The 15,830-nt window shown below is 43.9% G+C and overlaps 1 protein-coding gene across 1 annotated transcript in view; it reads left to right on the top strand.

Annotated features, from left to right (window-relative positions):
• LOC121325152 (pro-neuregulin-3, membrane-bound isoform-like) overlaps window positions 1–15,190 on the top strand; it is a 116,438-nt gene extending 101,248 nt beyond the window's left edge. Inside the window, exons 5-10 of the mRNA XM_041267467.1 lie at window positions 6,462–6,488; window positions 7,885–7,987; window positions 8,461–8,569; window positions 10,205–10,341; window positions 12,314–12,496; window positions 14,208–15,190. Coding sequence (XP_041123401.1) covers window positions 6,462–6,488; window positions 7,885–7,987; window positions 8,461–8,569; window positions 10,205–10,341; window positions 12,314–12,496; window positions 14,208–14,721 — 1,073 coding nt within the window. The 3' untranslated portion in view covers window positions 14,722–15,190. The remainder of the gene's footprint in view (window positions 1–6,461; window positions 6,489–7,884; window positions 7,988–8,460; window positions 8,570–10,204; window positions 10,342–12,313; window positions 12,497–14,207) is intronic.
• Window positions 15,191–15,830: the final 640 nt, after the last annotated feature.

Genomic DNA, 15,830 nt, shown 5'->3' with positions numbered 1-15,830 from the left:
AGGAAGCTGTATTTCTTAGGGATACCTGATACTTGACCCTAAGCATTGCTCTCCTCCCCCAGCTACTATTGCTCAGAGCTGCTTGCTCTACGGATTAAGAAATAAAAACACATGCCTTTTATGGTCTGGCATCAGGAGTTTGATGCTTGATACTTCAGGGACCAAATCCCTTCAAAGTGGATCTGAAGCTGAGCGTTGCAATGCTGTGCTGCTTCTGTGAGTGAAGTCCAAACCTTGTGATGCTCACGGCTTTCCATGCAGTGTTTGTTTGCTTTCCCTATGCAGAGCCATCCTGCTTTCCTTCTCTTTATCTTAGCTGAAAATCAATAGCTTTGCTGCTGTTTGATCTGTGCCAATTTCAACAAAGATCCAAGCTGGCATTTTGATTCAATTTGCCCACTGAAACAGGTGAGACTCTGCTCGGCTGGCCACAGCAGATTCTTTTTTATGGTCATCGATTTCTGGAGAATAAACTTGTTTTGGAGCACCGTAGTGTGAAGAATATTATCAGCCAACTTTGCAGTAAGAAGGCCGCTTACAGCCAACCGGGTTGCTGGGAGGTTAATCATATTCCTTCCATTGGTTTGCTTCCAGTGCTGGCGGGCAGGCAGGCGGGCAGGCAGGCAGGCAGAAGGGCTGGCAGAGAGAGGAGAGGTCCGCTTAACCCCACAACACAGGGCAAGCAAACAGCACAATTATACCTGGCTACTGACACGGGGTAGGACAGGCGTGGCCATCCTCGCACTGCACACATGGAAGAAGCAGATGTGTCTCGTGTATGACATACAGTATATATGTAAAGCACACATGGTGGGACACGGAGTCTAATACTCCCCAGGTTCGATTCTTAAAGCTCTCGTCAGCACATTTCCTTCATTTTCTACAGCTACCAAAGCACAAATAAACAACTTTATGAATGTGTCCCATGTCTAACACAATATACCCATATTTCTGAGGGTCTGGCTAACGCATATGTAGTCACTGGGAAGGGAGGGAGGGATTATACTTCCTTTTTTAAATCAGATTTTAAAGTAGAACCATATTCTGTTCTGCTCAAAATTCAAATCTCAGTACTAGATTTTTTTTTTAAATTTATAATTAATTGCATTACAATTAACTATAGTTTATTTCCTTTGAAGATTCAATATGTCTAATTAAATTACTTTGGTATGTCTAACTAAAGGATGAAGCTTATCCCCAAATAAATAATAAAATACAGAAAGAAAATACTTTTATAATAACAAGTGATAGAACATGCCCTATATTTACTTTTGATCAGTTATGTCTTCTTCTCATTTAGTCCCTTGAAAATGCTAGTTCCCTTCTACCATCTTATGCTGATGCTGCATTAAAGAAAGTAATAAAATAAGGATTTTTCACAGTATATATCCTCGCCTTATTTTATGCAACACAGACAAGAAATAAATCCTAATAACCAAATATTAGGCATTAAGCCCTCCAGCTCCAGGCAGTCCTGGGACAGACTCTTTCTCGTATGTTTTGCCTTGATGTCATTAGAAAGAGAAGCTCAGCTAGCCACAGAGGACAGACTTGTTTAGTACCCTAGCCCCAGGGTCTCATGTTGGTTGTATTGTGTATACATGACAGGTTTAATTCAAGCCTATTACAGAGAAGCAGAGGGTTATCCTTGACCTGGGATTGGCACTCTTCAGTGGCAATGCTCAGCAGCCGCTCTGCATTGTAAACATCTTCCTGGACGCTCTGCAGTACACGTGCCATTGTGCCTTTCATATGTGAAATACCAGTGAGCTCACTGTGTAGGTAATGGCACGTTAACAATTCTGTATCACAGGTAAACAGGCTATACCAATACCTGTGAGATGTATCAGACCTTGCTATTGTTTTTTAATTAGCCCAGCTTTGGTGGCTGTGTTTACATTCCTGGCTGCAGTCCTGGAGTGAGCAGCATTGCTCTTTTCGATGAGGCTGCAATAAGTCTGTGGGTGTATCCATTAACTCCCAGTTGATTGACGCAGTGATAGGTCCCTTATTCACCCAAAGAGGCATTCTCTCTTCCCCAAGCTGGCTGTGCTGGCTGCTTTCAGCTGCAAAATATACAAATCTACAAAATGATAGCTATGGAATGTGTCTCTCTTTCTCTCTCTTCTTTCTGTCCCTCCCTCTCTCCTCTCTCCTCCCTTTCAGTCAAAGAAACTTTTAAGTTCTCTCCCGAACAAGGCTCTGTGCATTTACTTCCATAGACCTTGAAACAGCAGAGCCAGCCCAAGAACAGAACAGAATGAAACAGAAAGAAAGCTTTTCATCTTTCAGAGTCACCGCTCAATAGCACTGCACTGCAGCAGTGATACCATACAATGACACCTGCACAGGGACAGACACACGTGGACACGAATCACACAAACACTGACAATCACATACTCACATTCACTTCCTCAGCATGCTGCACTTCATTTAACTAGGTCATTATATCATGTCTGTGGGTGTTGGTTTGGAGTGGCAGGCATGTTTTAGCCAGGGCAGGGTCTCTGAGGGGGTCACTTTTGCCCCTTTTCCCCTGCTTCTGCTAAGGTTCTGTACCTCATACTTGATGCAGCCAAACTGGCTTCAAAGGAAGTGCTTGTAGAGAAGAAAGTGACCGTTAAAATCGCTACCATTGTGACTGATTCTTTTTCATATAGGAAAAGCACGCACATGACATTTTCTTATTGTTTTTTCTTAAACTTTATTTTATTCACTGAAAACAGAGGACTTTGTTAAATTGAACAATGTTCATCCTGCTTTGGCATATAAGAAAAAATTCTGAAGTCGCATTACCTTTTTTATTTTTTTTGGATTCATGACAAACACAATGACAAAAGCTGGCTGTTTGTTAACCAGATTAGTTTTTATTTCTAAGGAGCCTCTGGTTAAATGTATTTGATACCACCAGTTTGTTTAAAACAAAACACAACACAATCCCACAATCCCCTAGTGACCACTGACACACGACAAGAATTTAGGAGGTTGGGCAGGTTTGGAAAAAAAGCACTGAAACACTTTTGATTGCACTGACTAGCCTCTGGCAGCCGAAGCCTATAGCATCAGGAAACGATGCAGGATCAGCTCTCGTCATTATCCTCGTTTCACTGATAGAGCAACAGGTAGCTCTTTGCTCTTTCTAGCTGGCTCTTCATTTAAAAGCAGACTCATCCTTGTTAAATAAGGGTAAAGGGTAAGCAGCTTCAAAGGCAATTCGATTAATTCTTTCATTTTTGTCTTACCCTATTGTGATGTTTACAAGCATCGTGTGTGGTTTTGAGTGCTATTTGTCCAATATTGAACTCATCATTTTATTTGTGTATTAGAATCCCCCTGGAATGTACAATCCTAGTTACCGGTTCCTTGTGAGTACTTCATGATTCCACAGAAATCACGTGATGCTGTGAACTTTCAACTCGGCTGGCCAGCAGAGTTGAAATGTCACGACATCAAAACTAAGAAGTACTCAAGAGAAGCCTGTAACTAGGATTTGTGAGGCTCAGATAATGATTACAATTTAACACTGGAGGAGTAAAAGAACTCCAAACTTCTCAGACAGATAAAAAGCAAAGGTAAAAGAATAATAAACAACAACTAACCATTTAATGCAATTAGTGAAAATATTGACCAGTGTCCTCATAAGGATGGAAGCAAACCTTGAGACAAATATCAGCAACGTTTCCTACAGGAAGGGAGGGTGTAGGCTAGTTTTGAGACACTGGGTTCAAATTTGAACTGCGTTGTGAGATGACGTAGCCATTCAAAAGCACATTGCATTGCCATCAGCTAAATATTGTGTGGATTCTTGTGTTGTTTCTTTCTGTTCATGTTTCTTCCTGTTCAGCACACAGCTCACATCATCCTGAGCTCAAACCACACAGGTGTGATTCTGTTTAATATGAACCAGCAGTCTTCTGGGTGAGTAATGAGAATGTTGTAACACTGACACTGGCCTCTCCAACGCTTCAGCGCACACTGATCTGTCGGTATTGAGCCTTGCGGGACTGCATTGTATTGTTTTTGTCTACTTTAGCTCTATCTTAACTTTAATTTTATCTTCTGAAGTCCAAGGTCCGACAACCTATGAGCAGTCCGCTAACCAGCTCTGGAGACCTGGAGAGGGGCCCACAGCTACATCTCAATCAGGGATACAGGCAGAGATACAGGCAGAGATACAGGGAGGAGAACATCGAGATATGGGCAGGGATACAGTCAGAGATACAGGCAGGGAGAACATCGAGATACAGGCAGAGATACAGGGAGGAGAACATCAAGATATAGGCAGGGATACAGCCAGAGATACAGGCAGGGATACAGGCAAGAGAACATCGAGATATGGGCAGGGATACAGGCAGGGATACAGTCAGGAAGGTATTAAAAAGGGTGTATTCAAAGGATACCATCTATATTTTCCAGATATTACATTTCCAACCTGTTTAATGTCCAACTCCTCTGCAACTGTGACAACTGTGAGTTAGCTTATGGAAAAATTCTATACAAAATCACAGTTACAAACAGGGCAGTAATAACAACTCGAGGTAACTGCTCATAGTAGAAATTCAGCTTTCAGGAGTCGTTTCAGAGGCTGGATGGTTTAGTGAAGAATCCCAGCAATGAAAACAATACTGAATGGCAACACATACACAATAGGACATTGATCAGACAGGAAATGAAATACCATATTCGTAGGGCAATGCAGATGATATGAAATCCCTTAAAAGGATATGACAACATGTAAATAAATTCCTGTATTCATTATTTTTATCAAGGATTGTGAGGCACTGAGAGGGAAGAAAGGCCCTCGCTACACAAACCAGGCCAGTCATTATAACCCCTGAGTGTGTGAGAGGGTTGTGTGGCACCCCCCAGGGTGAGCGGTGAGTGTCGAATTAAACACCCACTCCACCCAGAGAGCACTTGACAGCAGCAGCTGTTTAAACACAGCGATGTGAGGAGCACACACTAACAGTTTGATGTTGCTTCGTGTTTTCTGAATTCAGGCCAGTTTTCAATTTGCTTTAGTGCTGTTTATAAAGATGACTGCACCTTCAGGAAGAGGGCTGGGCAGGGAGCGCAATTGCGCTGAAACAAATGTTGCCTGGGCTGAGGCTGTGGAGTATGGATCCATACAGCAGATGAGCAGACAGATAGACACACAGAAGTAGAGACAGTGGAGAAACTGAATCCTCAATGCATTTCAGTCTCATACAGAGACGTTCTCTTAAGATGGCAGAAATAGAAGGTTTTGCGATCAAAGGGTATGAGGAAAGACTTGAGGGGAAAAGAAAGAGGCAGCAGGAATCCTAATTCACAGTGTAGCATTTTTAATATCTTTTTTCATATCTGATGTACTCTGAGAGTAGTTGTGGAAAACAGAAAAAGAGATGGGGAGAGGGGAGAGACAAACAAGGACAGGATTTCCTCTTGGCACTTTCAAAACACAGCATTCTAATGATAAATAGTCTGCACCTTTTCTTCTTAGTAATCCTAATTGTTTCTGTCTTAAATTAAAATTGGTAGTAAGCTGCGAAAAAAACTGCCTGTGTGTACGTGTGTGTTTTACATAATAGTCTCTCAACTCTAACCAATAGACCACACTGCCTCCCTCCCTCCCAGTATCTCATCTCAGAAAGGAAAGGAGGGGTGGAGATGGTAAGGGAGGGTAAAGGAGATGAGTGAGTCTCCCTCTATCCCCTTTATATACACACCCATTTCTTTGCTTGCTCACTCACAAAGCACGTTTCAGAGTCATTTCAAACGAGACACTAATCCAGAGACTATGGCAGATTGTTTCTGAACTATTCCTGCGGCTGGATGAAATAGATTTCAATGAGAGAACTTCTAACACAGCCTCTTGAATACACTGCGGGGAAAAAAGAGGGAGACAGACAGACAGACTGACAAGCAGGCCAGCAGACAGGTAGACAAACATACAAGCAGACTGACAGCCAGGTACTGTAGATACAGAGAGGCAGGGAGGCAGATACATAAGCAGGCAGACAGACATGCAGGCATGTAGATAGATAGCTATACAGACAGCTAGACAGAAACACAGACCCCCAGAGAGGCAGACAGACAGACAGAAGGCTGCAGCACTCTCTCTTATCACAGGATCAGGGGACCATGTCTGTCACTGTATGTGATCGGAGTTTGAAGTTACAAAGCGTTGCTTGTCTGCCTCAGTCTGCCCTACTTTCAAATTGGAATCAGAACAGTGGCACAAACTCCCCCCTCCTCTCTCCCCGTTCCTCCCCCTTCTATCTCCCCACTCCTCTGCCTCTGCTCTCCCTCCCTCTCCTCTCTACCCCACAGATTACCGGACATTTCAAGTCACCCTGCAGAACACAGAGGCATTCATTCTGCCCTCCGGTGCTCACAGAATAGACCTATCTGTGTATCTAACAGACTCTCCCTATTTTTTCTCTCCTTCATCCTTCTCTCAATCCTGTCCTCTGGAGCAGCAGACCACTTGGGGATTGAGTTTATGGGTGAGCAGAAGATGATAACTTTCTATCTCTTTCTTACTTTATATCTGCTGGAGTTACGTGTTAGTTTTGCATGCTAGTCTAACCTGCTGTTAGGCATTCCCTTACTGGCCAGAGTTGAGAGGGCAGGGGAGAGAGTGGAGGGGGAAAGAGGGAGAGGCAAGGTAGGAGGTGAGAGTGGAATAGAGTGAAGGGAAGACAGGGCAGTGGAGGGGATGAGGGTGGTCTGTCCACACCAGTGAGGAACAAACTTAATCCACCCCACAGCACTGAGAAGTCAGGAGCTACAGTCAATGCAGTAAACAGCACACACCCACTCTCTGAACAGAAATAGTTACTGACACAAAAATAGGTACTTTATCACTGGCAAAGTGACATAAAAACGAAAAACGATTTTTGGCAGGCAGTAGACTATGCTCAGTGATTTCAGCACCATGTCAATGGACATCTCCCTGGTACACACTGTGAGCTCAACAGCTTTCTACCTGTAAGCACAATTTCCACAGTGCAGTACCTGCTTGCATTCAGGTTTTGGTTATTGTGTGCTTTGATTGACCCTATTTGATATAATCCTCTGCAGCAGTCATCTTCCTAGTGCTGTCTAATCAGGCACATACTATCATAACTCTTTCAGAGAGAGAGAGAGAAGATGCTTAACCTAGTGATGCTTTTAGGGTGTATCCTCATCTGAAAAGTGTATTGTGATTTGGTGCCTCTTGATTTTTAAATTACAAAGTTGGCATCTCTGGTAGAGAGAGAGTGTGAGTGCATCTCAGTCTGAACAGCATGGTTACTGGTTGATATCGGCCCTCAGATAGATAATCATTCCATTGCCTGCTGAAGGGGTTTGTCTCTTGTTTGCAGATGGCACCTGATTGGTCACAAACTACAGAAACACAACATTGGCTCACAGCTCATAGAAGCACAACACTGACACAGAAGATGACACTCCACTCACTCACACATCCCTAGTCCCCCAGTCCTCATTGTCCTGGTTACAGTGTACAGGAACAACTTCACTAATTACAGTAAACTCATTTCACACAGCCCGGGGAAACAAGCGAAAGTAATTCATTATAATGGACTCCCAATTTAATATTCACTTTGAAAGAGAAATAACAAAGCTCTCCAGGGCCTGGAAGATTCAGACACTTTCCTAGCCACTCACCCAAGATACAGAGCGCCTTGTGAACGAGAGAAGGGGTCGAGACACCCCCTGCCTGACACTGCTGTCACAAGCCTCTGTAGCTGTCCCCTGCTGCCATTTTACCATTCCATTAACAGAGAGTGGCAAATGTTTTAATACTTCTCTCTCTCTCTCTCTCTCTCTCTCTCTCTCTCTCTCTCTCTCTCTCTCTCTCTCTCTCTCTCTCTCTCTCTCTCTCATTCCTATGTATAGAGAGTAAGGAGGTATACCAGAGGCAGGTGCTGTCAATCTCCTGCATCACGATTGGGATCAGTCTCCTGGGCACGCTCTGTGTCGCCTTCTACTGCCGCAACAAGTGAGTAAGGGGCCATCTGGTGGTGGGGAGGGGCAACGCAGCCAGCCAGCCAGTTCTCAGTGGGGTAGCCTCTTCAGACAGTATGTGACACAGTATAAAACTGTCAAGAAACCAGCAAGACTGGATAACTGAACATCTCTTTCCTGCAGCTACAGTACACTGCTTCTTGTAAGTTTCATATTGTTCAAATTGTTTAATTTCTCTTAGATAGTTTGCCTTCGCTTTTGAACTTGTTCCCTGGTCTTATTTATATGTATAAAAAGGACCAATGCTGTATTGGGGAACATCATGTTTCAGCATTCAATGTTTAAATGTCTTATTTATAGAATCCGTTCTGCGTTCCATTGTTTTAATATTGATGTTATTATCTTGCATGTTCTTCCTCTGCTCAGTCATGCTCAATTAATATATGAAGCACATTAGACTTAAAAACATTGTTATGCACTCCTGTGCTAAAGCTGCTTTCTCCCCAGGAGACGGAAGGAGAAGCTCCAAGCTCACCTGAAAGAAAGCCAGAGCCTCAAGAGCTACAGCCTCAACACCTCTAGCCTCATGTCCAAATCCACCTTCAGGCCTCAGAGTGTGAGTGTCTTCTCACTGGATTGCTTTGTATTATTATTATTATTATTATTATTATTATTGCTTTTGTGACAGTATTGGGATTTAGTCTTCTAGAACACCAGGGCTAACATCCTCATTCTTCTTCAAAAGTGGATGAATTATAAATATAAATATAGAATTCACATTGGTGTCGCCATCTTGACTGCAGTTTTGCATTGCTTAACTTTATTCACCTGTATGCTACTTTATTGAAATATACCAACCAATGGACTGGGAGGTCAGGAGGGGAGCGTCATTGTTTGGTGGTTAAAACTAAAGGACTGTGAAGGGAGAGGGGGAGGCAGTGTGATCTAGGGGTTAGAGCTAAAGGATTGTGAGGGAGAGGGGGAGGCAGTGTGATCTAGGGGTTAGAGCTAAAGGATTGTGAGGGAGAGGGGGAGGCAGTGTGATCTAGGGGTTAGAGCTAAAGGATTGTGAGGGAGAGGGGGAGGCAGTGTGATCTAGGGGTTAGAGCTAAAGGATTGTGAGGGAGAGGGGGAGGCAGTGTGATCTAGGGGTTAGATCTAAAGGATTGTGAGGGAGAGGGGGAGGCAGTGTGATCCAGGGGTTAGAGCTAAAGGATTGTGAGGGAGAGGGGGAGGCAGTGTGATCTAGGGGTTAGAGCTAAAGGACTGTGAGGGAGAGGGGGAGGCAGTGTGATCTAGGGGTTAGAGCTAAAGGATTGTGAGGGAGAGGGGGAGGCAGTGTGATCTAGGGGTTAGAGCTAAAGGATTGTGAGGGAGAGGGGGAGGCAGTGTGATCTAGGGGTTAGAGCTAAAGGATTGTGAGGGAGAGGGGGAGGCAGTGTGATCTAGGGGTTAGAGCTAAAGGATTGTGAGGGAGAGGGGGAGGCAGTGTGATCTAGGGGTTAGAGCTAAAGGATTGTGAGGGAGAGGGGGAGGCAGTGTGATCTAGGGGTTAGAGCTGAGAAAGGAGAGATGAACTGGAAGAGGCAGGCAGTGTGGTGGTCTAGTGAAAGAGGGATGTAGTTTAGTCTAGTTTTTTTCACGGTAGATTCTAACTGTTTTTTTAATGCTTTTGTTTGATCAGTCTTGAAAAACGCACTCTTGAACAAAGGTGCATGAGAGTACTCTTGATAATATGATGTCTGTGGATTGAAGTTGTCTGAAGGGTCATTTCAATTCTCCATTAGAGGAAAGCTGAGCATAGTGAAGAATGGGAGCTTTTAAACAGTCAATTCCTCTGACGCATTCAAACAACCCAGTCATCCAAAATTCCTGTCATTCGTTTCTCTCAACAAGTGCAACAATAGGGCCGTACCATTCCTCTCTGAGGGGTGGCTGCTGTTGTTATGACCCAAATCTGCAGCAGCTATTCAAAAGCCACCCCGGTTTATTAGCGTATAGTAAGAAGTTCCAAAACACATTGAGCAAAAACAATAAAGTAGCTTTTAATTCTATATATTAGACCTTTCTTCCCCAATGGGAGTGCCTTGGTAATGGTTTATAATGCATTATGAAAACGTTCCCATTGTCTGCTGTGATCAGCTATGACTAATGATGTTGTGCTTGGATATTGTAAGGCATTATATGTTTCCTATTGAAAGCAGTGGGTTTTTTTTTTCACTTTGTGACCAAATTGTGTTTTTCTCTACAGTACTGCAAGGCTCCTGTGCCCTTCCCTGCACTAGGGGGCAGTGTTCATGAGTCCAGTTTCTCGCACGGCGGGGGCACACGGTTCACAGGAGGCCGATCCCCCAACACCAGGATTTCGCAGAGGGTGAAACAGCACAGGTAGGACATCAGCAATGCGCAGTTGTCTATGATCAAAGTGTTGCGTGCCACTGGCACAGATACTGTATGACGTCATCAATCTTTACTCATGGAGCTTGTCACAGAACAGCTAAACTGTAAGATGGGATTCACTTTTGGAATTAGGGGAAGAGAATGAAGAAGATAGTATTTCCTAAGAAGGAATATTGCAATCAGCAATGACTAGCAGCTGACAGATCCAATTCTGTAGCGCACTATGCTATAGTTTTGGAACAGTGTGATTGATCTGGTTTATTGCTGTAATAGATCCATTAGTTACTCTACTTAATGTTTTAATCGTTTGTGATGTCCTTCTATTAAGGGTACAATTAGTGTGATCCTGGGTAATTGTTGGACTTTCCACCGTTCTGTGATTCTGACAAGCAGTTTGGTTCAGTTTCTCATGCAGCAGATTCAGACAGGAGTTCCACAGTGCAAACATGTTAAAGTACTGCAATACAACATTGCAAATCTACCAAGCACCAATACAGGGAATGCATCAGTGGGTTGCAACTCCAAATCACATTACTAAAAACCAAGGTAATGTCTACAAGTGTAATAGTAAAGTGCATTAGCTAAATGCATCATGAAAAATGCAGCAGAGAATGCATCTAAGTGCTACCATTAGTCCACCGAGTAACATCAAGAAACCCATATCATGCAAGAACAAACTCTTGTCATTGTTATACAGTGGCTCCCAGACTGTGTTGCCCTGATATAATAAGATTCAGCTGTGTCTTCATTGCAGATTGCTGGATAGTGTTCTGTGTTTATCTTCAGCATACAGTAATTCCCCAGATTGTGTTTCATGATATTCCTAGTGTATTTACAGTGTGTTGTGTTATTTACTGAGGTAATCCCTGGATTGCTCTGTGTGTAATTCCCAAATGCCCCAAATTCACAGATTGTGCTGTTTGTAATTTCCTGTTTTGTGTTCTGAGATTATAATTCCCATATTGTGTTTTGTAATTCCCAAATCCAGTGTTTATGTAACTTCCAAATCCTGTGTGTGTGTGTGTGTGTGTGTAATTTGTCGATTGTGCTGTGTGTAATTCCTGGATTGCGCTGTGTGTAATTCCTGGATTGCGCTGTGTGTAATTCCTGGATTGCGCTGTGTGTAATTCCTGGATTGCGCTGTGTGTAATTCCTGGATTGCGCTGTGTGTAATTCCTGGATTGCGCTGTGTGTAATTCCTGGATTGCGCTGTGTGTAATTCCTGGATTGCGCTGTGTGTAATTCCTGGATTGCGCTGTGTGTAATTCCTGGATTGCGCTGTGTGTAATTCCTGGATTGCGCTGTGTGTAATTCCTGGATTGCGCTGTGTGTAATTCCTGGATTGCGCTGTGTGTAATTCCGGGATTGCGCTGTGCGTAATTCCTGGATTGCGCTGTGTGTAATTCCTGGATTGCGCTGTGTGTAATTCCTGGATTGCGCTGTGTGTAATTCCTGGATTGCGCTGTGTGTAATTCCTGGATTGCGCTGTGTGTAATTCCTGGATTGCGCTGTGTGTAATTGTTGGATTGCGCTATGTGTAATTCCTGGATTGTGCTATGTCTAATTCCTGGATTGCGCTGCGTGTAATTCCAGGATTGCACTATGTCTAATTCCTGGATTGTGTTATGTCTAATTCCTGGATTTTGGTGTGTGTAATTCCTGGATTGCGCTATGTGTAATTGTTGGATTGCGCTATGTGTAATTCCTGGATTGTGCTATGTCTAATTCCTGGATTGCGCAGTGTGTAATTCCAGGATTGCACTATGTCTAATTCCTGGATTGTGTCATGTCTAATTCCTGGATTTTGGTGTGTGTAATTCCTGGATTGCGCTATGTGTAATTCCTGGATTGTGCTATGTGTAATTCTTGGATTGTGCTATGTCTAATTCCTGGATTGCGCTGTGTGTAATTCATTGACTGTGTTGTGTGTAGTTCCCAACTCCCACACTGTGTGTTGCAGGAGCAGCTCATTGTCTCACAGCCCTGATCAGCAAAGCCAAGCCACACACAGACTCGCCCCTCGCAAGACAACACCCCCTCCGCGTGGGAGACTCAACCCTATTGGAGGAGCCAAGGATTCTGGGCCCGCCTACCAGCACCTGCAGGAGGCGGAGCCATCAGAGAAGGAGGCAGTGCAGGAAGGGTGAGCGACAGGGGCAGGGCAGAGGATCGCTTTCCTATTGGCGCAGGGCTGAGAGCTGTCTCAATGGGGGTTTATGGAGTAAATCCTTGTAAAAGAAGAGGTGGAACCCCAGAAAATAGTCAGGGTGTCCAACCTATGAGTAGGTCAATACCTTGGTATTGATATCTTGCTGCAGATTGATTCCCAGTGACTCTGACACAGACAGGGAGTATTTGACTCGATGGCAGGCTGACCTACATCCTGGTCTCTCTCTGCCTGCTGCTAGCCTGTGTTGCCATGGGTACAGTCTGCAGAGGAAGCAGGGCTAGGAGTAGAGGCCGAGGCACAGTGGGAATGGAGTGGCCCTGCGCTGCACTGCCAGCATGCACATGTGTGCTGCCATTCAGAAAACAAATACATACAAATGCTTTCCTGAAACGATCCATTATATTATTAAAGTTGAACCAAACCACCAGCTCCATCTTCGATCTGTACAGTCTGACCTCTGTTCACTCTGAGAATCCTCGAGCACAGCAGAGAGTTTATCAGTGTTCAAAGGGACTGGCGAGTGTTTAGTCTGTTAGGGCCAAGTTTCAAACCAGTGCGATCAGAATCTCTGAAGTTTAAATAGCATACCTCTTCAACATTCCTGAACTGTGCACTTCCTAAACAAAGACATGATTGCAAATAATAATTAATGCAATTTCCAGATTGAGAGAGGTGTGCTGGGAATTGACTTTTTTTAGTGTTCTGTATTTGACGTGGGTCAGTTTGTACACATCCTTGATGAAGGCTAAATCAACAACAACACCATTAGCAAAGATAAAACGCAGTCTTAAATATGTATTGAATGTTTGAATGATTACACAAATATTGTTTGCTCAAAGCCTCCTAGCCTGTTATGTCATTGTTGTGACTAAAGATAATGTAATTACTTATGGTATGATATTATCTGCAAACCTGCTCTGGTCCCTCTCACAGATGAGTGCAGCTCACTTACTGAGTAGGACGGAAATCAAACCCTCATGAAAGCTCAGCCATGCTTTGAACAAATAATCTGTGTGTAATTATTTATAATCCTTGACATGCTGCGCTTCAAACACTTGGTATGCCTCTGCTGAAATATTCATAGCTCTCTCATTGTTAAGAAAAATATTCAAGATTTAAGTTGTGTGACAAATACTATATAGTTTCTAAACTTGATCTGACCAAGAACAATTCTACAGTTGTTTTTGTATTGACGCTAAAGTGGTTCCATGTGTCTGCGAGTAGTTTGATGTTAATTTGCTTTGGCATTGATTTAAAAGGGGTCGTTTTCCATGGCAAGGGACACCCATGTCCCAGTCTTCTTTTGTTTTTGCTGGGAAATGCCTGAAGCTTTATCAGCATGAAAACACCAGCATATTTCTGCCTGGTGATTATCATTATCAATACAATAAAAGAAACAGCTTTACAGCACGATCCTCAAATGAAACAGCTGAAGAGGCTGTAGAGGGTAGGAGACACTATGCACAGTGGTGAGGGTATGGAATTGGTTACTTAAACACGTTGTTGATGGTGAATCCCTGGGATCCTTTAGACCCAACTTGACAGTTGTTCAAGATCAATAATCAACTAGGAACTGAATGAGCACTGCTGGTCTGAATGGACTCCTGTCGTTCATCTCTCATTTTCTTACAGCGTGTGCAGCTTGATTGTTCACGTTCTCTCCTTCTTTTTCTTCCCTACACAGGCACTACTCAGTAAGCGGCACCCCCCCACTACACCCCCAAGATTTCTTAAATATGCAACCCCCCCTCTGTGCTTCTACTGCAGGGGCTGGAGGGGACAAGCCTGAACTGCAGTGCAGCCTAGATCCCCAGAAAGCCTGGTCCACCCCTATAATCCCCTCTGTCCAGGGCCCTGATGACCCTTCCTGTATGCAAACGAGCAGAGAACGAAGGGGCAGGAGTTGTGCCTCAGCACCAGGGAGCTCCGCCCTCTCTCTCAGCTCTGTGCGCTCCCCGGCTGCATTACCACCCACTGGCCAGCAGCAGGAGGTGGCGCTGTTGCTCCACACTGCTCACGAGCAGCTCAGGGTGCTGGCACAGGCTCACAGGAAGTGTGAGGACTGCAGTCCGGTCCTCCCAGCCAGCTTCATGTCACCGGCTATAAGAGGAGGAGGTGTGGTCAAACCCACCCCTGCTGAGACCCAATTGGTCCACCCCAGAGGTCCCCACAGAGACAACTCCCCTTCCTGTCAGTGAACCATAAAGAAGTGTAGCTGATCTGATCTTGGACCAATTGTACTGCAGGGGAGGAGTTTCAAAATGTGACTGCGGAAACAACATATGGGAACAAGCAAATACAAAAAAAAACCTTTAAATACTCAAAGAACTGACAAATGGAAGAAACGAAAAGACATACAGGTGGGGGTTCAAAAAAAAAAAGAGAAATTATTTATATGCATTTATTTAAAATGAGAAACATCTACTTAGAAAGAAAACCAAATAGTATGTCATCTCCATGGTGTTTTTAATTGTTAAAAAAAGTAAAATGTAAAGAAGTAAAAAAACACAAATGATAAAAGCTTGAATTTGTACAAGTAAACTCATTTCAAACTGCCTGCCATTTTCCCTCAATCTGTATCCCTGTGTAATGTAACAGAGCCCCCAACTCTCCCTCAATCTGTAACAGAGCCCTCAACTCTCCCTCAATCTGTAACAGAGCCCCCAACCCTCCCTCAGTCTGTAACAGAGCCCCCAACCCTCCCTCAGTCATCTGTAACAGAGCCCCCAACCCTCCCTCAATCTGTAACAGAGCCCCCAACTCTCCCTCAATCTGTAACAGAGCCCCCAACTCTCCCTCAGTCTGTACCATTCTGTAACAGAGCCCCCAATCCTCCTTCAATCTGTACCCCTCTGTAGCGGCTCTGCCTGATGAAATGCAGACAGTTCATTCCCCTTCCGGAATTACACCCCTTTTTCTTCCTTTCTTCCTGCTTGACCTTTGCCCTCTGCCTGAGAACCCCAGTAAAAGATTTGTGGCCGGCAGGTTCAGGGTTTTGATTGACTAAAATGGATCTATCTGCATTGTCCATATTTAATAAATTTGTATTTTCTTAAAACCCTTATTCCAAGCTGAATGTTGGATTGTGTTAATATTTTAGAACACCAGCCCCCCCCCCCCCCCCCCCATACATATTGTAGGATGCCTGTAAAGAATTTTGACTGAAATGTCTCAATAGAACAGGACATTTACGCAGGCGCTGTATTTTTTGGATTAGTTTTTACCTTTGAGTATGTCCAGGCTGTGCACTGTTGCTGTTTCATCCATAACTATTAAACACTCCATAGAGCTACATTTAGAAATACTG

This window comes from Polyodon spathula, chromosome 13, assembly GCF_017654505.1.
Source record: "Polyodon spathula isolate WHYD16114869_AA chromosome 13, ASM1765450v1, whole genome shotgun sequence".
Classification (NCBI taxonomy): domain Eukaryota; kingdom Metazoa; phylum Chordata; class Actinopteri; order Acipenseriformes; family Polyodontidae; genus Polyodon; species Polyodon spathula.
The sequence above is the reverse complement of the archived record's forward strand: the minus strand, read 5'-3'. Positions and strand labels throughout refer to the sequence as shown.